This window comes from Alexandromys fortis, unplaced genomic scaffold, assembly GCF_014885135.2.
Source record: "Alexandromys fortis isolate MF-2015 unplaced genomic scaffold, M_Fortis_MF-2015_v1.1 scaffold_39, whole genome shotgun sequence".
NCBI lineage: Eukaryota > Metazoa > Chordata > Mammalia > Rodentia > Cricetidae > Alexandromys > Alexandromys fortis.
The window spans coordinates 9,044,630-9,068,641 of NW_026067918.1; the positions used below are offsets into that span (position 1 = coordinate 9,044,630).

At 53.9% G+C, this 24,012-nt stretch overlaps 2 protein-coding genes across 4 annotated transcripts; one reads left to right on the plus strand and one right to left on the minus strand.

Annotated features, from left to right (window-relative positions):
* The first annotated feature begins 525 nt into the window (after positions 1-525).
* On the plus strand, positions 526-3,233 carry Galr2 (galanin receptor 2). The gene is made up of 2 exons (XM_050140517.1): positions 526-1,027; positions 2,253-3,233. Exons 1-2 carry the CDS (start codon positions 660-662, stop codon positions 3,001-3,003), a joined length of 1,119 nt encoding a protein of 372 aa, XP_049996474.1. The 5' UTR covers positions 526-659; the 3' UTR covers positions 3,004-3,233.
* Positions 3,234-5,777: 2,544 nt separating this feature from the next.
* Positions 5,778-23,247, minus strand: Exoc7 (exocyst complex component 7). Of its 3 annotated transcripts, none has more exons than XM_050140049.1 (19): positions 23,126-23,247; positions 22,858-22,923; positions 20,374-20,558; positions 20,076-20,181; positions 18,359-18,581; positions 17,737-17,904; positions 15,194-15,286; positions 13,193-13,338; positions 12,828-12,980; positions 12,498-12,596; positions 12,088-12,150; positions 11,725-11,791; positions 10,478-10,543; positions 10,126-10,246; positions 9,811-9,906; positions 9,002-9,065; positions 8,795-8,836; positions 8,557-8,690; positions 5,778-8,315 (listed from the first exon to the last, which is right to left on the minus strand). In XM_050140049.1, the coding sequence occupies exons 1-19, from the start codon at positions 23,183-23,185 to the stop codon at positions 8,213-8,215; spliced, it is 2,055 nt and encodes a 684-aa protein (XP_049996006.1). In that variant the 5' UTR covers positions 23,186-23,247; the 3' UTR covers positions 5,778-8,212. The 3 variants fall into 3 exon arrangements, with proteins under 3 accessions (XP_049996006.1, XP_049996008.1, XP_049996007.1); XM_050140051.1 differs by lacking the exon at positions 23,126-23,247 and adding an exon at positions 21,184-21,297; XM_050140050.1 differs by lacking the exon at positions 15,194-15,286 and having other exon boundaries at positions 23,126-23,226.
* Between the last annotated feature and the right edge of the window lie 765 nt (positions 23,248-24,012).

Consider the following 24,012-nt stretch of genomic DNA (forward strand, 5'->3'; position numbering starts at 1 on the left):
GGGTTGTGGGTTCAAGGCCAACTGGGGCTCCACAGAGGCACCCGGTTTCAAACCAAACAACAACACAAATCCTCCTTTCCTCCTCCTCCTCCTCCTCCTCCTCCTCCTCCTCCTCCTCCTCCTCCTCCTCCTCCTCCTCCTCAGGGTTTTACTCTTTGGAGTTCCTGTGCGACAGGGTGAAGTGAGTCAGAATTGGAAGGGGGCATGGACTGTATGACTGGCGGGTCCACTTTGTCTGTCGTGTGTGTGTGTGTGTGTGTGTGTGTGTGTGTGTGTGTGTTGGGGGCAGGGCGATCACAAGGACGGCTCCTGGACCCGGTGTCAGCCCCTTATTCCGGGTAGTGGGGTGGATCTCTCAAGAGCACCCCACGTCCCGCCCGCACCCTGGTCCCTCCACCGCTCTGAGCTGACTCGGTCTAAAGCCGGGGCGAATCCCAGGACTGGAGCGCGGAGCCGACAGCACCTCTTCTGGAGGCAGGGCGCAGCGGGGGACGGTCCTGCACTCTGGATGCTCGCTCCTCCTCCCGTTCCCTGCGCACCCCTGCTCTCGCTCCTGGAGCTGGGCAGAGTCTCGCTGGGGCGCTGCAGCGAGGGAGCTGCGCGCTCACTAGGACCAGGACGGCTGCGAGAGCCAGGGCAGCGTCCGCTTCGGTGACACCATGAACGGCTCAGGCAGCCCGGGGACCGAGGACACCAGCCAGGAAGCCGGCAGCGGCGGCTGGCAGCCCGAGGCTGTCCTCGTGCCCCTGCTTTTCGCGCTCATCTTCTTCGTGGGCACCGTGGGCAATGCGCTGGTTTTAGCCGTGCTGTTGCGCGGCGGCCAGGCAGTCAGCACCACCAACCTATTCATCCTCAACCTGGGCGTGGCCGACCTGTGCTTCATCCTGTGCTGCGTGCCTTTCCAGGCCACCATCTACACCCTGGACGGCTGGGTGTTCGGCTCGCTGCTCTGCAAGGCCGTTCATTTCCTCATCTTCCTCACCATGCACGCCAGCAGTTTCACACTGGCCGTCGTCTCTCTAGACAGGTGAGCGAGCATTCCGTTGTCTCTGAGAACTGGTACCCTGATACAGGCTTGGGCTGGAGCTGCAATTAGGGATCCAGGAGCGATGCACAGTGTGGGCGAGAAGACGGAAATCACAGTGGCTTGAGGCAGTGATATCCAAGCGGGAGCGGAGGAGAAAAAGGATTTAAAGTCAGTGACTAAGACTGTCCCTCTATAAGTTGGTCTTCAGACCTCAAAGGCTGGAGAAATCAGCTCCCTGGAGACTTCACATTATTAGTGCTTGAGCTTAATGCCTCTATGAAACGCTACCATCCTCAGAGCTAGTGTCTAAGTAACTTGCTCGGGTAGCCAGATGGTAAATTGAGAGCTGCAGGGAAGCATCTGGTTCTTGGCGCCAAACTCAGGACGTGGACCCGTTGTCTGGTGCCTTAGGCTTGGGACTGGGCTGTGTTTGGGAAGGATCCATGCTGAAGCCCAAGACAATGTGAGTGGGGGCTCCTAGCTGTCCCCCAAACGCCCTCCAGGTCAAGGCTCCTGGCCAGAGAAGCCAGCGGTTTGATGCTCCTGCTCTAGTTAAAGAGCAGAGAAAGAGAAACTTATAGAATGCTCTGGAGGAATCTTGGCTGGAAAAGACACTAGGAACAGGTCCCAGGGAGGAAATGATCCGATTCTGTTATTTTCCTCCCCTTTCCACACCACTTGGACCTCCCCACGAAAGAGCAGCCAAGAAGTGCCATGATCCCCACTCTCCTCCCGTTTCCACCGAGTGCAGGTGTGGGTTCCGAGTCGGCTGGTGGGATGCACACAACTTCCGCTTTCTCCAGGAATTTCCTTGCAGTTTCTTAACCCAAGTCCTCTCCAGGTTGTCTGTCAGAGCCTCAGGCAGTAGGGATGGCCTTCCCTGGTTGTCACTAGAGGATAATAATCCCTGCCCCCAGGAGTCCAGGCAAACTCTCTAACTTTTCGTCTTCGGTGGTTTTGGGATGTTTTTTCAAATGGAGTAAACCGGCGGCACATTGCCAGAGACTACCCAAGAACGGTCTAGACTCCCACCTGGTTTGCTTCTTGGTCCTGTCCTAATTCTAGGATCAAATTAGCATCAGAGACACTGGGTCTGCCTTCCAGGCATAGGCCATATAACCTTTTTGTTAAATGCCTTCTTCCAGAGCGAGGGTGGGGTTGGCGGTGGCCTAGCAGTGAATCCTCTCGCTTACCCGACACATCCTTGCTCCTCACTGTTCCTCAGGTATCTGGCTATCCGCTACCCGCTGCATTCCCGCGAGCTGCGCACACCTCGAAACGCGCTGGCGGCCATCGGGCTCATCTGGGGGCTAGCGCTACTCTTCTCCGGTCCCTACCTGAGCTACTACCGTCAGTCGCAGCTGGCCAACCTGACCGTGTGCCACCCAGCATGGAGCGCGCCTCGACGCCGCGCCATGGACCTCTGCACCTTCGTCTTCAGCTACCTGTTGCCGGTGCTGGTTCTCAGTCTGACCTATGCGCGCACCCTGCGCTACCTCTGGCGCACAGTCGACCCAGTGGCGGCAGGCTCAGGTTCCCAGCTCGCCAAACGCAAGGTGACACGCATGATCGTCATTGTCGCCGCGCTATTCTGCCTATGTTGGATGCCTCATCACGCGCTTATCCTCTGCGTGTGGTTTGGTCGCTTCCCGCTCACGCGCGCCACTTATGCGCTGCGCATCCTCTCACACCTAGTTTCTTACGCCAACTCGTGTGTCAACCCCATCGTTTATGCGCTGGTTTCTAAGCATTTCCGTAAGGGTTTCCGCAAAATCTGCGCAGGCCTGCTGTGCCGCGCCCCGAGGCAAGCCTCAGGCCGAGTGTGCGTCTTGGCACCTGGCAATCATAGTGGCAGTGTGCTGGACCGCGAGTCCACAGATCTTACACACGTGAGCGAGGCAGCAGGGCCCCTTGTCCCGGCACCCGCGCTTCCCAACTGCACATCCTCAAGTAGGGCCCTCGATCCGGTCTATTAAAGGATCAAAGGGCATCTAAAGACATCTGCAGTGTGACCTGAGGACACCTGGGGGTTATGCTTGGATGTTCGAGGGTTGCAGTCAAAGACTCAAAATTGTAAGGAAATGTTCTCTTGTTACTAAACCGCACAGTCACGTGACATAAGCCTCAATCCCAGCACTTGGGAAGTTGAAGGAGAGAAGCAGGAGCCCTGGAGTTTGAGCCCCCCTTGACCTACATGAGATACAGTCTGAACAATAATAAAATTCTTAAAAGGCTCAAATCATTTCATATGCTGTGGTGCATGTTGGAGTTATAATATGAAGCCCCAAAGCCTGGGGTAAAAAGCCTCTGGGACTTTACAGGGTGTGGGAGGCTTCTCCTAGTGGGGTGCAGGCTGCTTAGCTTAACCATTAAAAATTAAAGTCCCTAGCCGAAGCTAGGGATTCAGTGTTGCCTAACATGTGCCCCCACAAGTTGCTAGTTGTATATACCTAGGTCATCAGCCAACTGCCATGAGTTGAAGTTGACTGACGGGAGACAAGCATCGCTTGTGTTTGTGTGCCTAGTTTGTCTATGCACAACCACACGGAGGGCTCCTGAGGCCTTGAAGTCAGGGCAGCTTGACCAGTGCTCCACTCTGGGCCTTGTATTTGTTTCCCTGCCTACAACTGCACGGGACCAAGTAACCAGCATTTAAATTTTGCTTAGAGGTCAAAAAGTCACCTTCCAACAGGTTCCACTCCACATACACTACAGTGATGAATTCTAAGACTTCAGGTTGGAGCAAGTTAATTCGGCTAAACAGGGTTTTGGGTCACTGGTCTCTATCTGTCCCCAGTATTTAAGGAGCAGCAAGGACATGGAGGTCCCCATTGCACATAATGGAGTGTGCTGACTTTTGTCAAAGGCACCACTAAAGCACACAGCCTGCACCCCAACCCTAATTAGGGCTTGTAGAAGAGACACAGTGAGGCTGGAGAGATGGCTCAGCGGTTAAGAGCTTCTCTTTCGGAGGTTGAGTTCAGTTCCCAATGAACACGTCGTGGCTTACCACCTGGAATGGGATCTGAAGCCCTCTTCTGGTGTGCGGCATACAGAGAGAACACACATAAAAAGAAGGAAAAAGGAAAGGAGACAAAGATTCCAGTCTTGCCGGGCGGTGGTGGCGCACGCCTTTAATCCCAGCACTTGGGAGGCAGAGGCAGGTGGATCTCTGTGAGTTCGAGACCAGCCTGGTCTACAAGAGCTAGTTCCAGCCAGGACAGGCTCCAAAACCACAGAGAAACCCTGTCTCAAAAAAACAAACAACAACAACAACAAAAAGATCCCAGTCTTGCCTCATAGGGCAATGAGTTCCAGATGCTGGAAATAGAGTAGGGGGGGCACCGAGGCAGGTGCAGTGGCTGGGGCTGGACCCTGAGTTTTGGCTTTGTGTGTTTGTGGAACTGGATGGGAGAAGTGTTTTGTCCAAGGCTGAGCCCTTGCACAGAGCAGCTGGCTCCATCCAGTGGCTCAGAATGGGCTGAATGGAGGTTGTAATTTAGGCTCCACTGCTCTGCCCAGACAGACCCTGATGGCTCTGTGGATCCAGCTACACCTAGCTTTCCTCTAGCTCAGCACCAATCCGCTCTTGGTTTAGAAACCCAGCTCCCAGGATCAGCAGTTGGTAGGTTGAGGGCTTAAGGGTTTTTGTTTTTCCAGACAGGACTTTTCTGTAGCTTTGCAGCCTGTCATGGAACTTGCTTTGCAGACCAGGCTGGCTTTGAACTCAGAGATTCACCTGCCTCTGCCTCCCCAGTGCTGGGATTAGAGGCATGTGCCACCACAGCCTGGCTTGAGGGCTTAAGGTTTTAAGTGTTAGGATTCGGGTCCTGATATAAACCTGACCTCGTCCAATCTGGAATGTTAGTGTGCATCCCCAGCACGCAGTCCCACTGCCCTGGAATTCACTCTGGATACCCAGACTCATTATCCAGGAAGTGTGAGGCAGAAATTTCAGGTGGGCACCACAGAACCCCTTCCCAACCCCATCTCTAGATGCCTCTTGGAGAATATTATCCTTTTGGTGGCTACCACAGTAGCAGGAGCAGGAATTTCTCTAGCAAAACCCAGGTGGGGGTGGCAAAACTGGAGTTGAAGTCTCCCCTTGTGGCAGCACAAGAAAGGGCTGGGCTCTGGCCGTGGTGCTTCTCCCTGTAGGCTATGGTGGACTGAACGGTCCCAGACCCACAGGTCTGAGTGCAGCACAATGGTCATGTGGAGTTGACCACAGCTACTGTAGCCCGAGTTTCAACCCTTTCAGCAACACTGCGCTCAGAGAGCCTGGGGGATGAGACTGAGTGGGATGTTAGGGGCGCTTGTCTCCAGGAACAAGGTTCTGTGGGCTATTAGGTCAGCATGCACCCCCATCATCCCATCTCAGTCTTAGGGCAGCTGAATGAACAGAGAGGCAGCGTCCGTGCCTCCCTCCAAGTCATCCATCTCCAGTCCCTCGAGGCTCTTCACAGTCGTCCTTCAGAGTCACAGCTCCAGTTCTCGGAGCTGCTCCACAGTAACTGGTCCCTGTCACTTCATTCTCTTCTCCCCAGCTACAGTGTCTGGGCCAAGAGTGCCAGACTTAGAGGCTCATCCTCAAAGGCAACTGAAGGCGCAGCTACCCAACACACATGCACAAACTCGCCAGGTGTCACAGTGCTCCCAGGAAAGCCTCGTCACTGCCCCACGGGCCCTAGTGTCTCTGGTGAGAGACAGTGGACAGAGACGAATCTGCAATCAACTCCCTGCCACGAAGTGCTGTCAAGTGCATTTATTTCCACAAGGACAACTCAACTGCGTCTAAGGCTCTTCTTTAACTGGAGGCCATCCGGTTTGCCCCCAAAGGCCAGGGAGACCTTGTGGATTGGCTCCCTCTCCCACCAGCCCTCAGAAGCCTGCAGCTTCCGGGACTTGTATCCTACCCCTTTCAGTGACGGAGCTGGAGTTCCAGGTCCATGTGGTAGAGGAGATTGTGTCAAGAAAGAACATGCAGCTCATGACAGGAAAGCTCAGGTCCCACTCGGGCATCCCATGTCCTGCTTCCCAGTGACAGAGTCCACCTGGGAAGAGGCTGGCAGAGCCCGGTGGAGGGGAGTGATGGTATAAATATCCCCAGAGGCATGGTGGTCTCTCTTCTGCCTGCTCTCTCCACACCCAGGAAATGCCTTTTTCCTTCCAAGATGTACCCGAAGAACACTGAGCCCAAGTCCATCTTGGTGGGGCTGGTTCCCAGGGAGACACTGCTATTGGCCGATGCGTGAGGGTCAAACCACTATGTGCACTGCCTACAAAGTGACACTGTTGCTTGACTTCCTTGCCTTCCACTCCTCCCCAGTGCAGGCTCTGTCCAGTTCTTCTTCCTGTAATCCACTGCTCAGTAAGACCTGCTCCCCTGCTCCCACCAAGACCAGTTGGGTCCAGGTCCAGCCTCCGTCCCTTCCAACGGCAGCTGACTTCTTCACCTGCTGCTGCACTTCCTCAGCACCAAGGCTGCCATGGAGACATAGCCCTGGAGACAAGAGCAGCCCCAAGCCTGTGCCCAGAGGGGAACTGAGTGATGGGAAGAGTCCAGGACCTAGTGTGGAGGGTAGGCAAGGGTAAGGCCCATCCTGGGAGTGCGGCTCGTGGGGATGGAACAGAGCAGAGTGGTAAGCTGCACACCTGCAGCCGGCCAGACTCGGAGACTGGGTGGCTGCAGGCTTTCGGCATCTGTCTGCTGGCACCTGGCTTGGGTGCCATCTTTCTCTCCCCAGGTAGAAGCATTTATGAAGCCAGGCAGAATCATTCCCCCCAAAGGCCCAGATGGCCCCTGAGAGAAGCTCATGCTTGGCAAATTTCTCTCAACGGTGCTTCTTCCTCTGGAGGAGGCTTAGGAAGAACCAGACCCAAACTTTAATTAGTCCAACTAAAGAAGGGACACTCTGGACTAAGAAGCCCTTTCACCTTTCTGCTCTGGAAGACAGTTCCTTTCCTTGCCAGCAGCTCCTGGAAGAGGAAAGAGTTAGGAAAGGCCGAGCTACAGTTGCTGAGCCACCTTCTTCCTCATGTATGTGGGAGTGTGATGTGCAGCCAGGTCATGTATGTGGGAGTGTGGTGTGCAGTCAGGTCATGTATGTGGGAGTGTGGTGTGCAGTCAGGTCATGTATGTGGGAGTGTGATGTGCAGTCAGGTCATGTATGTGGGAGTGTGGTGTGCAGTCAGGTCATGTATGTGGCCAGTCTGGATGTGGGACGCGTGCAAGTGTGACCTGGCCCCTAGCAAGGTAGCCTCCTGGTGGACAACCCAGTCTATAACAGGGTGGGGCCTAGGGATACAGATTTGAGGGTACAGCACAGTTCCTATGGCTAGGACACTGTCTCTAAAGAGGGTCAGCTCCATTCTCTAGCAGGAGGCACATGGATCCCGAGTGCCCCGTGTATAAAAGCAAAACAAGCCATCACCCAAATGTACCCTAAGGGTCTGCCTTCCTGACACAGCTGTTCATTGCCAACCTACAGCCCAGCTTCACCCTCACAGCCTCACACTTTGCTCCTGAATTGCTCCCCTTTGTCCGCCAGTTCCCTGCCCCTCATGCTTCTAGGCTAAACTTTCTGTAGCCACCGCTGCATGCCCTGGGCTGTGAGCACAGAAGCTGGGAGCCAGGGAACAGATACCCGAGGGGCTGCCCCCACAGGGCGGTTTACAACTCCTCCAAACACTTGTTACAGTGTGCTAGATCCAAAGGGACCAGAGAAAGAGCCCTCCCACCTCCTGTCACCAGGGGACTCCCAGGTAGCAGGGCATTCCAGAGAACTGGGGCTACTGCACAAGTCCCAGGGAGCAGGTCACATGACAACCTGGCCTCCAGCTCTGCTGGCTGCCATTTGGCCTGTTCTTTGAGCCCGCTCATCTGTGGGCTGAAGAGGATGGAAGTAGACCAGGGTGGAGTCTGTCATCTCATTCTTGGCTCCCACACAGCAGCTAGGGGCATCAGCCTCTGTCTCCGAAGTCATCTTGGGGCCCCTGCTGGCTGCACTCCACAATGAAGCCCAACGTGAGAGGACCCCATATTCTGGGCGAGTGCTAGTGTGACAGGAGATGTGGGCCGCAGGGGAGCTGCAAACAGCAGGGACAGGGTTCCCGGCGCAGGGGTATACTAAATCAGTCCAATGACGTGGGAGTCTGGAGGAACGAGGCAGCACACGGGCAGGCTTAGGCAGAGGTGTCGAAAAGGCGATCGATCATTTCGCCCACCTGCTCCACACGGTACTTGATGTACTTCTCGGGATTCTTGGTGAAGGGCACGCTGCCATACCTGACCAGGCACCATGGTAAGAGGTCAAGGGGGAGAGAACCTCCACTCTCAGCCTAAGTGTGAGCTCCCCTAACCCTCTGACCGGGTGCTAAGATGGCAGGGGTACCTCTAAACAACATTCCAAAGCCCAGAGCACCAAACATGCTGTCTACCCTATTGCAACTTTTACTTCCCTGAGGAAAGGAGCATGTAGGTTACCTGGAAAGCGGGCAGCAGAGGGCCCAGGAGGGGGTGGGCTCACCTGTGCAGAAAGGCCCCATAGGTCTCCTTGACAATGGTTTTCTGAGCTTGTCGAATCTTGTCCCTCTGCTCTGTGTCTGGAATGGCCCAGGCCTTCTGAATCTTGCACAGATCTTCAAGGCCATCATTGAAGCCCTGACCACCAAACAGGTAGGAAGGAGGGACCAAGAGACAAAAGCTTTGGGTCTCTGTGGCTGAGGTGGCAGCAGCAATCAGCGGGAGGGAGGCCCTTGACTCACCTTGAAACGTTCCTTAATTATCTGCCGCTCCTTGTCCCGGAGCTGGGGGTCCAGAGAGCAGAGGGAAGCAACAGAGAAGGCCTTGCTCAGAGCAGAACCATGACGCCCTCTTCTGCCCCCAACCCTCTCCTGCCGCCCTCATGGCCTCACACATCTCCGTCCAGAGAGATGCTTGACACCCCTTCCTCGCACAGGCCTTAGGCCTACCTTGACTCCAGGCTGTAACACCGGAAGATTCTTCTCTGTGATGTAATCAGTCACCTTTAACCAGCTGCCAGACAGCAGGGTGAGAAGACAGAGAGGGGCAACTTCAGACAGCTACTTCTTCCCTAAAAGCTGGGTTTGTTTTTCAAACCTCTCAGTCTACTGAAGGTGGGGGCAGTAGGAATTATCTGGGTCAGAGATGCTCTCCTTGGGAACGGAAAACGCTCAAGCTGCTCGCGTTGACAATTAGGAACAGGAAGCAGCAGGCGCTCGATAAACTGAACAAATGTTGCCGACCAGAGTTCACATCAATATTGTGGCAAATTAAGAGAGAGAAACAGATGGGAAAAGAGGGAGCAGAGGACAGATAAACAGGAAGGAAGTGGGAGACACTCAGAAAGAAACAGGCCAAGGAAACCAGAGGACCAGAGAAACACCCAGAACCCTTCCAAGTTCAAGGGCTCTCACAACCCCGCTGTTCTCCAGGACTAAGCATTGTTCACATCTCTGACAGTCCCCTTTGCAACAATTCTTAGTCATGACACTTGGCAGACCATTCTGAAGAGGCTATGGGGAGGAAGAGGGAGCTTCTCTCTCCACTCATGAGTGCTGGGGCTTAGCTAGTGGCCGCTCCATACTCAGCCCGTGCAAGGTCCTGGCTTTGAGTCCTAGCACTGACAACGAACCCCAAGAAGGAAAACAGACGGTGGGTTACCAGTGATACAGCAGGAGCTGCTGGCCTCATGCTATGAGGGGCTGACAAGGAAGTGTGGTAGGTTCAGAGGGACCGCAGAGGGCTGGTGGCCTCTTACCTGCGCTGGTAGGTCTGGATCTGCTGCTCGATGTGCTCCCGGTAGGAACGCTCAGCAGTCTTCTGGGTCACAGCCACCAGCAGGATCAGCTCAGACCTGAGTGAAGGAGGAAGAAGAAGAGAAAGAGAAGAAATTCCTGGGGTCCAGAAATCGCTGGCCTTGGCGGCTTCCCATTCGAAACCTTCCTGAGCTCAAATGGAGGATTGGTTGCTGACCAGAGACTGAAGCACACAAGGCTAGGAGGCTGCAGATGCAGCGTCCGGTCCTGGAAGGCAGAGGCTGGCATGGCTGCCCAGCCAAGGCAGGGCCACTTACTTCTCCAAGGACTTGAGGATGTAGTTATAGTTGTTGTGTAGGAAGATGGCGCTCAGTGCTGGGTCCTCATACACCTTGGACTTGCTCAGCAAGTTCAGCTGCAGGTTTCCCAAGACTTTGCCTATTCAGAAAGATAGGGCCACTTACATCACAGGATCCGAACACTAGGGCCTGCCCTGCTCACTGTCTTGACAATTCTTCCATGTTCTTCTGACTCCCAGGCCTCTGAAGCCCTTCTTAGAGCTAGAGTCCTGAACTAGAATGCAGGTTACTATTCCATGGCCAGGGAGGGACCCAGGAATAAGAGGACAGCACTGAGGCCAGGGAGGGGGGTTCTGCCAGGGAGACTCACAGATATAGGTGCTCAGCAGGCGCTTGCTGAACTCGGAGCTGTAGCTGGTGGCCGAAGAGCTGGTTTCTGAGAGGAGATGTGCTGTTATTGTGGTGGCAATGGTCACCCTTGAGGGCCCTTTCCACACCCCAGGGGCAGAGGAGGAAATGTTGGGGCAGGCAGGACTGAAGGAAGAGCTCAGGCAGAGATGGGCACCTGCTGAGCTACAGGAAGCATATGGACTCTTTCTGGATCTTCTACAATAATGGGCTAAGGAGCCTACCCATGATAGCAGGCAGGCAGGTAGGAGAGGCGTAGGGTACCAACGCCTTCCCCACCTTCCCAGCCTAGTCCCCAACATAAGATGGGTGGTATCTATTAGATCCTTTTACGTATTTGCCAACAGCAAGGGTTTTTGGACAGGGCCACCCTATCTTTTCACCTTCTCTTCACATGCTCCTGAACCCCCGACCCTGCTGATGCACAGCAGGCCAAGGGGAAGGAAGGGCCAGGCTAGCCAGGGGGTGTTCTTAGGGTGCTAGACCCATTAGGGTACTGCCTGGATAGACTTGGAGACAGAAGGCAGCTATGAAGGGAAAAGGAGAAAATGAGGGCATCCTTAAAGAACTCATGCCCCTTTGCCCTGCCCCCAGTGGGTTCTGAGAACTGGTCCCCTGGGAACCTTACCCACCGGGCTTTGGAGGGGAGAATGGGGCTGGGGGACACACTGCTTACCTCGGGGGTCTAAAGGAATATTGTATGTGTCCCCAAGAACTACGGAGTGACAGGCAGTGCACACAGAGGGGGAGGAGGGAAACAGAGGAGGAAGATGCAAAAGTGCAAAAAACAGGTTAGAAATGGCTGTGTCACCCCAAGCCAAGCAGACCTTCCCCCATGACAGCCAGACACAGCCAGCAGACACACCAAGCCGAACTAACTCAAGACCAGAACACACTGGAGAGCGCAGCCCGAGAGAACCAGCAGCTCCTTGGCGTCTTGCCCCCCAAACAAAAACGCCCAGAAGAGCACCCTTCCTTACATGCCAGCCTCACAAGCTCCAGCCCCACCAAGGGGCAGCGAGGAGATGGAGCAACAGAGTAGGCAGATGATGCAGGAGGAGTGGAGGAGTATGAAAGCTGGGCACGGCAGGATGAGCACACCCTGCCCTCACCCAGAGCAAGTTAGGGGCCTCCTAGGGGCCTAACTCTATGTCCCCAGGCAAGAGGGGGCAGAAGGGCACAGTCAAGCCTAACTCGGGTGTTGTGTACCTTGAGAGGCCAGCATGGCACCTGCCGTCTCCTGAAAGTCCAGAAGCTGCTGTAGGAAAAGGATGGCCTGGTAGAGAGAACACACCCGAGAGGGTCAGGGGTAGGCCCAAGGTAATGGCTTCCTATACACCCTTCCAACTAGCAGGGCAGGTCTTGTGCCAAGGGTCTTCACAGTGACAAGAGCAACCGGAAAGTCAAGTGCTATCTTTGGACTCTGGCTGCCCGAGAGGGCCTGTGTGCTGGAGGAACTGGCCCCTCACCACCAGTGACTGCAGGGAGGGTTCCCACTGGTGCTGTACCCCCAGCGTCTGAGCTGGAGTGCTCTTTGTCCCACCTCGCCAGCAGCGTTTGAGTATCACCTACGTTGCTTGTGAGCTCGTGGACGGTGCCATCCTTGGGCATGTTGTATTCTTTGTCTGGATCATTCTGTGGGAAGGAAAAAAAACAGCCCCTGGTTCCCAGAAAAGGGCTCTCACCATTGGCCTCTGGTTCACTGTGAGCCCTAGTTGGTCTTCCTATGGCGCCACCTCCTGGTACATCGGTGTTATGCTGCCCCACAGCCTCAGAAGCTGAGCAAGACAAGGATGTCTGCCTCCGAGGGCATCAGTGCCGGGGAAGAAACAGCAGAGCCCAGAGGGTCTCCTCAGGAAACCAGTAGTGCAGGGGTTTTTCTACAGAGCAAACCTGACTCTCTTGAAGGCTTGCTCTCTGAGGGGTCCTCAGAGCTCAGTGAGCAAGTTGGGTCTGGTGAAAGGGAAAGGGGCTGCAGGTACCTTAATGTTGTCAGCAAAGTCTTCTAGTGCTTTGGCTCCAATGGTCTCCATGGAGGTGATGAGGCTGGGCAGCTTGTTCTTGGTGCTGGCTGCTGTGCCCTGAGGAAGGATGGTTGACATCTTCATCAGAGTCCTTTCACTGTCCTCTCCAGAGGGCTGTGTGTCTAATTCCTAGCCTCACTCCAGAGCCGCATTCTCCAGTTCAAGATTAGCTAGAGCTCTTCTCTTACCTTGTGAGCATCCTAACTTGTTCAAAGCCCCTCAGAGCCACCTCAGAAGAGAGTAGGAGCGCATGGAATAAAGCAAGCCGTGTGAGAAAGGCCCACATACCTGGAGCACCTGGTCAAACTCAGGCTTGGTCTGCTTGAGGTGCCGCAGGATGGGGAAGATTGTGAGCACTGTGGAGAAGTCATGGCGGATGATGGCTTTCCTGGCAGCAGACACGATGTTCTCCCCCTCAAGCATCAGTCCGTCCAGTGCATCCTGGGAGAAGGACAAGGACCCTGTTAGGAAGGTGCAGAGCAGAGCAGGTTCCTAGAGACAGTGGGGGCACCCTGTGGGTGTGAAGGATGGAGAGGGGTCATGGACTACACCAGAGTCAAGGGTTTCGGGTGACAGGCTGCCCCCCTCCCCCATAGCTTCTGCAGTAAGTCACATGGGCCGGTGCTCAGAGCTGAGGGAGGGCAGGGTAAGACCTGAATCAAGGAGTCAAAGGTTTTCTTCTGATGGTGCTCGGGGATGATGTCCGTCAGCAGCTGGTATTCGCTCTGGGCCAGCTTGACAAAGGCGCTGACACAGTGAATGTAGGCGTCAGTCTCCACATCCAGCATGTCATCTCTCCCTGGAGGGACAACGTGCTCCTGAGTGCCTGGGGTCTCAGTCTCTCCAGCGCCTGGGCTAGCCCAGAGCAGCAGTGAGCAGAAAGAGAGACTATGTGACAGGTTGCCATGAGAACGGCTCTGGCAGGTCTGGGAGAGCAGGTGCCAAGTCCACTCAGCACAGGCAGCACTCATGGCCCCGGAGCAAACACGAGAGGTGGTGGAGAAAGCTCGAGGGAAGGAAAGTTCCTAAACCAGTGTCCTGGGTAAGGTCGTCTGACCCCAGGCCTGAGGATTCTGAATTGGGCTTGGAAGAGGGCAGTGTGGGATGGGCAGGCTGCAATGTCCACTTTAAGAGGCAGTCACTGTGGTCCTCAATCTGGGAGATGAGGCTCCTATAACAGTCATTACCAATCTCACCAGACCTAAGAAGTATGAGGGAGCAGAGGGCTATGGCCTACGAGGCTGGCTGGTGTGTGTGTAGAGGAGTTAATTCTGAGAAGAGGCTAAAAGTGATGCACGCCTATGATCCCAGCATTCAGGCTGATGGGGTAGGGTGACCAAGTTCAAGGCCAGCCTGGGGTGCATAGTGAGACTCTATCTCCGCAAAGCAAAACCATCCAAGAAGAGATAATGAGCCCCGGAGACAGAGGGCTCCCTGTTCAGCTGCTCTAGGAGCAGAGCGCATCCCACTATGGGAAGATGGGCAGGGGCCCCAGGACAGGGCAGTCTGGTTTCATATGTTATGAACGGCTCCAAAAGTGAGATACCCCAGCTCGTGACCTCGGAGCAGCCACCTGCCCTCCTGCCTGCCTTCCAAGACCATGCCGCAGCTTCTCCTCGGGCCAGGCCCCAAGAGCCAAGCATGTACTCCATCTCACAAGAGGCAAGGAGACTGGAGGGGGAGCCAGGCCACAGTCCAGGCCCGTCCTCAGAGCAGAGCAGGCCGTCCGGGGGAATGCTTCATAGGCAGTGTCAGCAGCTGCCATGGGCTGAACTACAATACTCACTGGCCAGTGGCCCGTGCTTGTTCAGGGCCTCAGACAGGTGCTTAATTCGGAAATCATGCTCGTGGCCTAGCAAGATGTCAGCGGCACAAACACAAGCAGCGTTTATCCAGGGGACAGGCAGCTGCCCCTTGGGGTATAGGGAAGAAGCCCTTCATCTCCAGGAGTAGAGTGGAGCGTGAAATGGGGCATAGGGAGGGAACACCGAGGAGGGCTCTGAGCCCCTCTACTACCTCAAACCCCACTGGGAACAGCCGTTTCAAGCCTGACTCTCAGGGAGTGCTTAGGACCATCCCTGGCTGTTTGCTTTCTAACACAGGGAGGCCAAGAGAAGGTGCATGGCCCCAGGGAAACTGAGAAATGTCGGTGTTGAGTGAGTGAGGACAGTCATCCTTTGCGTCCCAGGGTGACTCTTTTGGAGGAGGTGGGTCCACCACCACAGCTGGACTGGCTGTCCCTCTCCTGGCAGCGGAGGAGGAACATGTCCTCTAGGCAGCCTTGTCCCCTTAGCTGCAAGAAGCTCCCTTTTACAGAGCAGTAGCCAGGAGGTTTTGACCAACTTGGTCCTGCCCTGCTGATCTGGGCGTGAAAGGGCTGTCCCAAGACAATTTTCTCTAAGTTTACACAGGACACAAAGACAGAGACAGGGAGGACGAACCTTAGGAAGGGCAGAGCCAGGCAGGACAAAGCCAGGGTCATGAAACTTGTCCTTGGGCCCATTGAAGACTGAGGAGCATCAAGGGTTTGCCACTCCCGCCCAGCCCCCTCAGGATCTGCCCCAAGGCCTCCTGGGAGAGGCTCTGCCCTGCCTAATGAGTGAGTGGACTCATAGTAGAAGTGGGGTGACGGAAAAGGAACACAGGGTGGTTACCTTCCAGAGGAATGAGGTTAGAGCCCCCCTTTTTCCCATCTAGACCATGCTGGGAATACTGTTTCAGAAGGTTCTGAGCCTTACGGATCGTCCCTGTCACCAGAGCCACAGAGAGGAGAGAGGAAGACCTAGGAAATGAGTGAGAGAAAACAGCAGCGGCCCTCCACCTGCCCAGCCCACACCCACCCCAACAGCAAGTGCCCCTCAACACCTCTGCCAGCAGGTCCTGCCAGGGTCACCGGAGACCCTGAAGGATGGAGAGCAGAAAGTGTGGCCAAATTCAGCCCTGGGCTTGGCATTGACCCTCAGTTCTGGATCTGAGTTCACTTTAGGAGGGACAGGAGGTGACAAAAAGGAGGGGCATAAGATCCAGCTGGGAAGGAAAAGGTTCTGCTGAGTAGCGTCATAGCGGAGTGGGCTGAAGGCCTAGCAGGAAAGCTCTCACACTTAAGGGCAGGACAGGGTAACCTGGGGGTTTCCTGGAGACCAGCTGAAACTCCAGGCTGAGTTCCCTGAGCATGCTCAGCGTTGGGACATAAGCCAGACAGCAGCCTAGGGCAGGCGGCCCTGAGGGGTTTGGGGTTGGGAAAACAGGTCTCAGCTTCCTGCAGAGCTATGATGGATATGGAGGCTCCCACACCCCAAAAGACACTCAGCTGACGTAGCAGTGGTAACAAACTGAAAAGCTAGGAGGGGCTACAGGAGCCACCACCCGCAAGTAGCTGGTAAAGGCGACTAGCTCTTGCCGTGGGGAAAAAGAACAGATAGCATCACAATTGAGAAAAAATGAAGTGTGGCAGCCCGGCTCCTGGGATGAAGACATCTCAGAGCCCACAGTGTGGGGACACAGGCAGCTTGTCAGCCAGCAGGCACTGCTCCTAGTTAGCAAATGTACCGGGGAGGTGAGTCATGCAGGAGCCGGACTGTACCACCTTTCCTGAGACTCCTCCGCAGCTGAATGCAAGGCTGCTGTCCTCATAGCACCCACCAGGCTATGCAGGGTTCAGCTGGCTCGGTCTGTTTGTACCACACTGAAATTAGCTACCACTAACTCTGGCAGGCCAGCTCACATCTGCTTCTCTCCTTGTTCCCTCCTCAGTGAGCACCCTAGTAATGAGTGAATCAGATTCCTGCCCCACAACCTACCCAGGAGCAGATGGCCTGTGGGCCCAGTAGGGACCTAACCAGCACACTGGCTGCGAGGAAATGGGGAAGCGACCTGGCAGCAACCGAGTCCATCAGGTGCCCAATTAGAAGAGCAGATGCTGAGGTTGGTGCCTCATCAATGAGGCCAAACTCTTCTGTCCTCAGAGTGGGGACAGATGTCCTGAGGGCCTGACTCCATCACCCTCACCTCAGTCTGAGTCCACTCACTCCTGCCAACTCCTAGAACCCTACAGAACCACAGGGTCCTCACAGTCCTTTGCATCTCCACAAGGACAGGTTAAGTTGATGGAGAGCCCTGGGGTAGGTCATACCCCTCTTTCTGAGAGGCTAGAACCTGCAGGCCAGTGGACACTGGAGCAGGGCAAACAGGGTCCTGAAGCCTAGTTGGCTTGTCAAAGAACCAGGAGGAAGAGGAAGTGAGCAGGGCAGCTGAGCCCTGGGAGCCTCATGGACACAGCTCTTCCCCATAGGAAGGCATGGACCCCAAGCATGCAGGCAGCTGGTCCAGCAGGGGGGTTAGAAGAGTCCCTGTTTACAGCAAGTTCTCTACTGGGGTGTCCAGAACCCTCACTAAAGGGTAGAAGACAATGCATGTCCTGCAGAGGCCACCAAGCCCAGAAGGCAGCCTCTCTTGGCCGTGTCTCCAACCTTAAGCAAGCCTGAGAAGCAGGTGACGAGGTTGCTCCAAAGGGCCTGGAGGGCTGGGGACTGGAAAACGAGGGTGTGCGCTCTACTCAAGGCCTGCTGTTAGGAGAGCATGCTCCCTAGCCAGGCCTGAGCAGCAGCTGGAAGCCCACACAGGCGCTCGTTCCAGCCCACTGGCTTTCTCTCCTGGTGCTACTGGAACATCCTATCTCTCCTGGGGCTGTGGACTGCCAGGCTGACAGAGACAGTTAGCCTGGAGCACAGACCATATGGACATGAGGTCAGGAGGAGTGGACAGTGGGCTGCTCCCAGGAGAGCGGTGTCTCACTGCCTGCACCCACCTCTATGCCAAGCCCACTTTCCAACTAAGGAGCAGTTTATATTCATCTGGCTCTCTGGAAAGCTGGGGTGCCTGCCCCTTCTCACCCAACCGGACCACACAGCAAGGGGAAGGAGACCTAGCAGGTCACTCTGACCTATGGCCTCTGCCACCCTGCCTCAGAGACAATTAAGCACACTAGTGGCCCTGCCTCTCCAACCCCAAATCTTATGGAAATCACATAGCTGCTGGGTACAAGAATCTACAGGGCCTTTTGGATAGGGGACATTTGCTCTATCCTGTGTCCCTAGGAGCCGGGTGACCACAGACATGGACTGATACTGCTCACCCCAGAGTGGACAAAGATAACCCTGTGATTCTCTGGCTACATAAATGGTCAGGGTGAGCTCACCTGGCCGCTTGACGGGCTTCTTGGTAGGTGTGTCTTTCCTCTTGTTGGGGATGGCAGGGGAGTAGGGCACCCCAGAGGAGGAGCTGCTTTTGCGGAAATGCTCCTTCAGGCCTTTGATGGAGCGGTCCAGCTGGCTAGAGCGGATCTGGTAGTAGACATTCATGAAGTCTGGAGAGACAGAGCAGAAGTATGCCAGCGGCCGGGGCCCCCACTCTGCTTCACGTCTGTACAGCAGGGCAGCAGAGGCCATGATGCCACTGGTTAATCCCATCTCAAACCAGGCAGAGTCTCCAAGGGAAAAGCTATCCTCCAACAGAACAAGCGAGGAATTCCCGTATGCCAGGCAATCCCTCTCCACAGAGCTACCACCTACCCTACCAGCTTGTGTTGGTAGCATGTGTTTTTCTGCTTTGTTCTGCCTTTGTTTTTGTTGCTGGTCTATGTTGGGGGGTGTGAGGTATAGGTATTGGCTGCTTTCAGAGAACCCAAGTCCAGTTCCCAGTACCCATGTCAGGTGGCTCATGTCAGGGAGGGAGGGAGAGAGAGAGAGAGAAAATGCTGGGGGAGGTGGCGGGAAAGCTGCCACTCTTCTGGACAAGGAGCCCTGTCCAGTGCTGCTCACCTTGGTTCCGGCCGTACTCCACCAGCCAGCGGGAGATGCGGATGACATCCTGGAGCACACCCTCAGGCAGGTGCTCCAGGGCCACATCTTCCTGGACCTCCAGGTCATCATAACCACTGATCAGGTCCAGGATGAGCACAGGGGAGACAACCTTGCTGTGCCGGGTCATCAGACTGCGGAACTCAGACTCCAGGGACTCCTTCCCCCGCTCAAACAGCAGCTTCTGCGAGGACAAGAGAAAGAGGCTGCTGCTGCTGCTGAGCTGGGATCTGCAGCCCCTTCCTTCCTGCCCTTGGGCCTCCGGAACCCCAGCCACTCCTCCTTCAAAGCACAGAAGAAACCCTGGGAAGCCTGACTTGGCAATTTCCTTTCCTTCAGTTTCTCAAAACTGATGGTTGCTCCAGGTGTGGTGGCGCACACTTTTGATCCTAGCACTCAAGAAGCAGAGGCAGGTGGATCTCTGTGAGTCTGAGGACAGTCAGGACAACACTGAGGTCCTGTCTAAAAATAAACAAAAAATGCTTGATGTTCACAGGCCAAACTCTGCTTAACAAGCATTAGTTTATTATTTTCTCATTTTCACTGCTAACTGTCCTCTAGTCAAGAAGGGATTTGTAAAAGAAACAAGCAGGTAAGTTGATACAGTATGCTGCAAACAGATGAACCTTAAACACATTATGCTAAATCAGCACTCGAGAGGCAGAGGCAGAGGCAGGTGGATCTCTGGGAGTTTGGGGCCAGCCTGGTCTACAGAGCAAGTTCCAAGATAGCCAGAGCTACCCAGAGAAACCTGTCACAACAACAACAAAACAAAAACAAACCACATTACACTAAAACAGAGAAGCCAAGGCCGAGGAAGACAGGTCAGTTAGGAATTTGCTTGCCATGCAAGCACAAAAACCTAAGTTCTATCCCAGCACCCACCTAGACAGCTAGGTATGAGCCTGGATGTGGTGGCATACACCTTTAATCCCAGCACTCGAGAGACAGAATCAGGCAGCTCTCTACACAGTGAGACCCTGTCTCAAGAACAAAAATAAAAACATGTGCACAGGTGCTACAGTGTTGCAGAAGTCAGAGGACCGCCCTGATATGGTGACAGGTGGTTTAACCCTTGCTCAGGTGTGTGTGTAAAGACAGGCAGATCCCTGGGATGCAGCAGCTGGCTGGTCTAGCCTAATCAGTGAGTCAGCTCCGGTGAGAGACCCTGTCTCAAAAAACGTCAGGGCTGGAGAGATGGCTCAGAGGTTAAAAGCACTGACTGCTCTTCAGAGGTCCTGAGTTCAATTCCCAGCAATGTGGCTCACAGCCATCTATAATGAGATCTGGTGCCCTCTTCTGGCATGCTAGCTAGAAGAGTATACATAATAAATAAATTAATCTTTAAAAAAAAAATAAATCTTAAAAAAAAAAACAACAACAAAACCTCATTACTGAGGAATATCACCTCAGGTTGGTCTCTTCAGGTTGGTCTCTGGCCTCCACATACACACGGATGCATATGCATCCACCCACACATCTACAGACAGACAGACAGACAGACACACACACACACAAAGAAGCACCTTTCAAAAGACAGGTTTACCACTGAGGGGCTGTGGTATTGCAGCTACTGGTGTACTAAACTACTGACCCTAGGGAGGTCAGTCCTTAAAATAGCCAAGTGGACCCGGGATGGAGGTCTCATCTCTCTCACAGGATCCCACTGATTTCTTACCACTTTGTTGAGCTCTGGACTGTCTGGGCTGTTGTCCTGAAAATACTCCACAGCCTTCTGGATTTTGGCCATGCTTCCCAGGTATTCTTCCAATCTGCCTGTGGGACTGGGAAGAAAAAAAACACTGGATCAGCCTTGAAGAATGGGGGTTAAAATGATGGGCTGAGGACATGGTATGCCAGAGGGGGAGAGAACGCACATGAGAGACTCTAAGCTCAAATATGTTTTATTTCCCTTCTAGAGCCTAGAGTCACTGGGCCAGGAGACATTAGTTCTGCAACCTCTGCACGCAACTCACCCCTCCTTGATGATCTTCTCAGTGTCGCTGGCTACATGGTAATAGCTGATGACGTGGTCCAGGCAGGATAATGTCTTTTCTACATTATCCTGCAGCCTCTGCAGATTCTCCGTCTGCTTGTGCACGGGGATGATGGAGTTCTCCAGCTTCATGAGCCGGCTCTCGAAGGACGAGAGGATAGACACCTGCGGGAGGAAGGCCTCTGGCTCTCAGGTCTCAGGGTTATCCTGGCATCTCTTACCTTTTTTTGGTTTTCTAGACAGTAAGCTACATACAGGAAGGAACACAGTGGGCTTGTCCCTAATTTAGTATATGATACGTGATTCAAGATAAACTGGTGAAATTTCTTTTTAATTTTTTTAAGATTTATTTTTATGCGCATTGAGTTTGTTTGTTTTGTCCTGCATGTATGTCTCTGCAAGAAGGCCAAATCCCCTGGAACTGTATTTACAGACAGTTGAGAGCTGCCATGTGGGTGCTGGAAATTGAATCCAGGCCCTCTGGAGGAGCAGCTGATGCTCGTCTTCAGGCAAGAAAAACATCAAACTAATTCTTCCTAAGATGATCACCCTAGGGAGCTGGAGGGATGATGGCTCAGGGGTTAAGAGCACTGGCTGCTCTTGCAGAGGACCTGACTTCAGTTCTCGGCATCCACATTACTGCTCACAACTAACTGCCTTGAACTCCACTGCCAGAGGGTCTGACGCCCTCTTCTGGCCCCTGAAGGTACTGCACACTCACAGAGCAAATACACACAGAGTAAAAGTAAACTTTTAACAGAGAAATGAAGCTGGGCAGGGTGGCACACACCTTTAATCTCAGCACTCGGGAGGCAGCGGCAGGTGGATCTCTGTGAGTTTGAGGCCAGCCTGGTCTACAAGAGGACAGGCTCCAAAGCTACAGAAAAACCCTGTCTCGAAAAACCTAAATAAATAAATAAAAAGAAATGATAATCACCTCAGGACGGCTTCCTTTCTACTCTTTAAAGCTCAATCTCAATTTCTGTTCTCTCTGACATTTTCCTAAACTGAACAGGAAGTGGCTTCATGAAGAGTAGTCCCAAATACATTGCTGTTACCTTCAAAACCTCTTTCCCTAAAGGCGAATCTCATGAAAGAAGTATGTGACTTTATTATATTTATTATTATTTTTTAATTTATTTATTTCTTTATTAATTAATTAAAGATTTCTGTCTCTTCCCCACCGCCGCCTCCCCTTTCCCTCCCCCTCCCCCAATCAAGTCCCCCTCCCTCGTCAGCCCAAAGAGCAATCAGGGTTCCCTGCCCTGTGGGAAGTCCAAGGACCACCCACCTCCATCCAGGTCTAGTAAGGTGAGCATCCAAACTGCCTAGGCTCCCACAAAACCAATAGGTGCAGTAGTATCAAAAATCCATTGCCATTGTTCTTGGGGTCTCAGTAGTCCTCATTGTCCACTATGTTCGAGACTGGTTTTAACCCAGGCTTTTTCAGACCCAGGCCAGCTGGCCTTGGTGAGTTCCCGATAGGACATCCCCATTGTCTCAGTGTGTGGGTGCCCCCCTAGCGGTCCTGAGTTCCTTGCTCGTGCTCCCTCTCCTGGTTATTATATTTATTATTGTGTGACTAAACACAAATGCAGGTTTGTATCTACTCAATCTACTCAATCTGGGTTCCAGTTTCCTCTAAGAATAAAGAAGCAAGTGGGTGGTGGGATACACTGTTAATCCCAGTCCTGGGGAGGCAGAGGCAAGTGGATCTCTGAGTTCAAGGCCAGCCTGGTCTACAAATGGAGTTCCAGGACAGCTAGGGCTGCACAGAGAAATCTTGTCTCGAAAAAACAATATAAAAACATTTTTAAAAAATGATATAAAAGCATGTTAAAGCACCCATCATATACCAGAGTGTAACAGGCATTGATTTCTTTTTTTTTTAAAAAGAGACAGAGAAGGGGGGAAGCAGAGAAGTGGGGAGAGAGGCAGAAGCGAAGCTGCCTCTCCAAGAGGAAGATGGAAAGAAGACCAGGCATTGATTTCTATGTCCCTTCACAGACACGCTGGGAGAATGGCGTTGTCTGTTTTAGTAGCTGAACTAACCAAAACAAGTCTTGCCCACCAAGAACCTCATAATAAGCTGTGGAACAAGGGCTAGGTCTAAGATCCGCTAGCTCTCTGTGATGATGTAATCCCAAAAGCCCTTGGGATTTAGCTGCGTGATCTCACGGAACCAGCCTTCCAGGCGAGCACGCAGCACCTGAATGACAATGACAGGGCTCAGTCCCAGCCCATCTACAAGGTATATCAATCAGTAAACGTTTGCACAGCACACAAGTCCAGACCCGCGGTGTCTTTAGAGAGGGGGCGAAGACCAGGGAGCAGCTAGCGAAGCCCACACAGTACCACCGTTGCTACCCACGCTGGACTCGGGCCCGGGACCCGTCCGTCACTAGCCCCTCCGCTGCGGCCGGGGGTGGGCTGTCTGCGGCCTCCCAGCTGAGGGGCTACTCACCATGTTCTTAGTGAGCTGGTCGCTCTTCTCCAGGCTGTCTCGGATGAAGGACAGCGTCTCCTCCTCCTGCAAGGATTGGAGAGGACGACGTCACCCCGAGTGGAGACGACGACGTCACCCCGAGCCGGCGGAGGGAGGAGCCTACCACCGCCCGCCCCCACGGCCTACCCCCACCCGCGTCTCTCCACCCCACCCCCCATCCCCGACAGTCCACGCCCTGGCGCCCTGGCGCCCTGGCGCCCTGGCTTCACTTTCTCCCCTGCTTCACCTTCTTCAGCTTGTCCTCGATTTCCCGCCGCCGGGCGGAAGCCTCCTGCGGTGGGATCATCGCAGCGGACAGCCCCGATCCCACTCCTCGCTGACTTCGCTCAGACGCCCGCTCGGCTTCCGTCCCGGTCACACCCACTTCCGCCGTCCGCCCCGCCCCCTGGACGCGCTGGTGGCGCCATGTTGGGAGTGGCGAGCTGAAGCCATCTTGAGTGTGGCTGGAATTGCTGGCTCCTGACGTCTGAGACTGCTCTGCCTGCTTCTTTGAAAGACAGACCCCTGCTGGGAATGCTGGCTCACACTTCCCGCTCTGGGAGACTGAGGCAGGAGGTCAACCATCAGTTTGGGTTACATAGTAAATATCAGGCTAACCTAGGCTACAGCGTCAGACTCTGTCCCCAAACCAAAAATCAAGAAAACAAAAATCGCACCTGATTTATTTATTTGAGACAATTTCTCTGTAGTTTTGAAATTGGCTATGTAGACCAGGCTGACCTCTGCCTACCGGGTGTTGTTAGATTAAAGGTGTGCGCCACCAAACCCAGCTCACCTGATTTAAAATAAAAAAGATTTAATACATTTATTTTTGTGTTTCTGTGTGTGAGAGCATACACATCCTATGGAGTGGGTATACAGGTTGGAGTCAGTCTTCTCTTTCCCATGTGTGGGTCCCAGAGGGATTGAATTCAGGTGTCAATCTTGGTGGCAAATGTCTTACTCTACTGAGCTATCTCACCAGGTCATGATTTATTTATGGTGTGTGTGGGGTGGGGGTGTCTTGCCTACATGTATGTGAAGTCTGTGTGCCTGGTTCCCTGGAAGGACAAAAGAAGGCATCAGATGCCCTGGAACTGGAGTTACAGTTGTGAGCTGCCATGTGGGTGCTGG

Excerpts from the sequence above, each read along its gene's own strand:
- Galr2 (XM_050140517.1), top strand. The coding sequence starts at position 660 with ATGAACGGCTCAGGCAGCCCGGGGACCGAGGACACCAGCCAGGAAGCC. Across the intron at positions 1,028-2,252 it reads GCCGTCGTCTCTCTAGACAG|GTATCTGGCTATCCGCTACC; the intron begins GTGAGCGAGCAT and ends ACTGTTCCTCAG.
- Exoc7 (XM_050140049.1), bottom strand. The coding sequence starts at position 23,185 with ATGATCCCACCGCAGGAGGCTTCCGCCCGGCGGCGGGAAATCGAGGAC. Across the intron at positions 22,924-23,125 it reads TCGAGGACAAGCTGAAGAAG|GAGGAGGAGACGCTGTCCTT; the intron begins GTGAAGCAGGGG and ends CAATCCTTGCAG. Across the intron at positions 8,837-9,001 it reads TGTTACAGCCTGGAGTCAAG|CTCCGGGACAAGGAGCGGCA; the intron begins GTAGGCCTAAGG and ends CTGGACCCCCAG.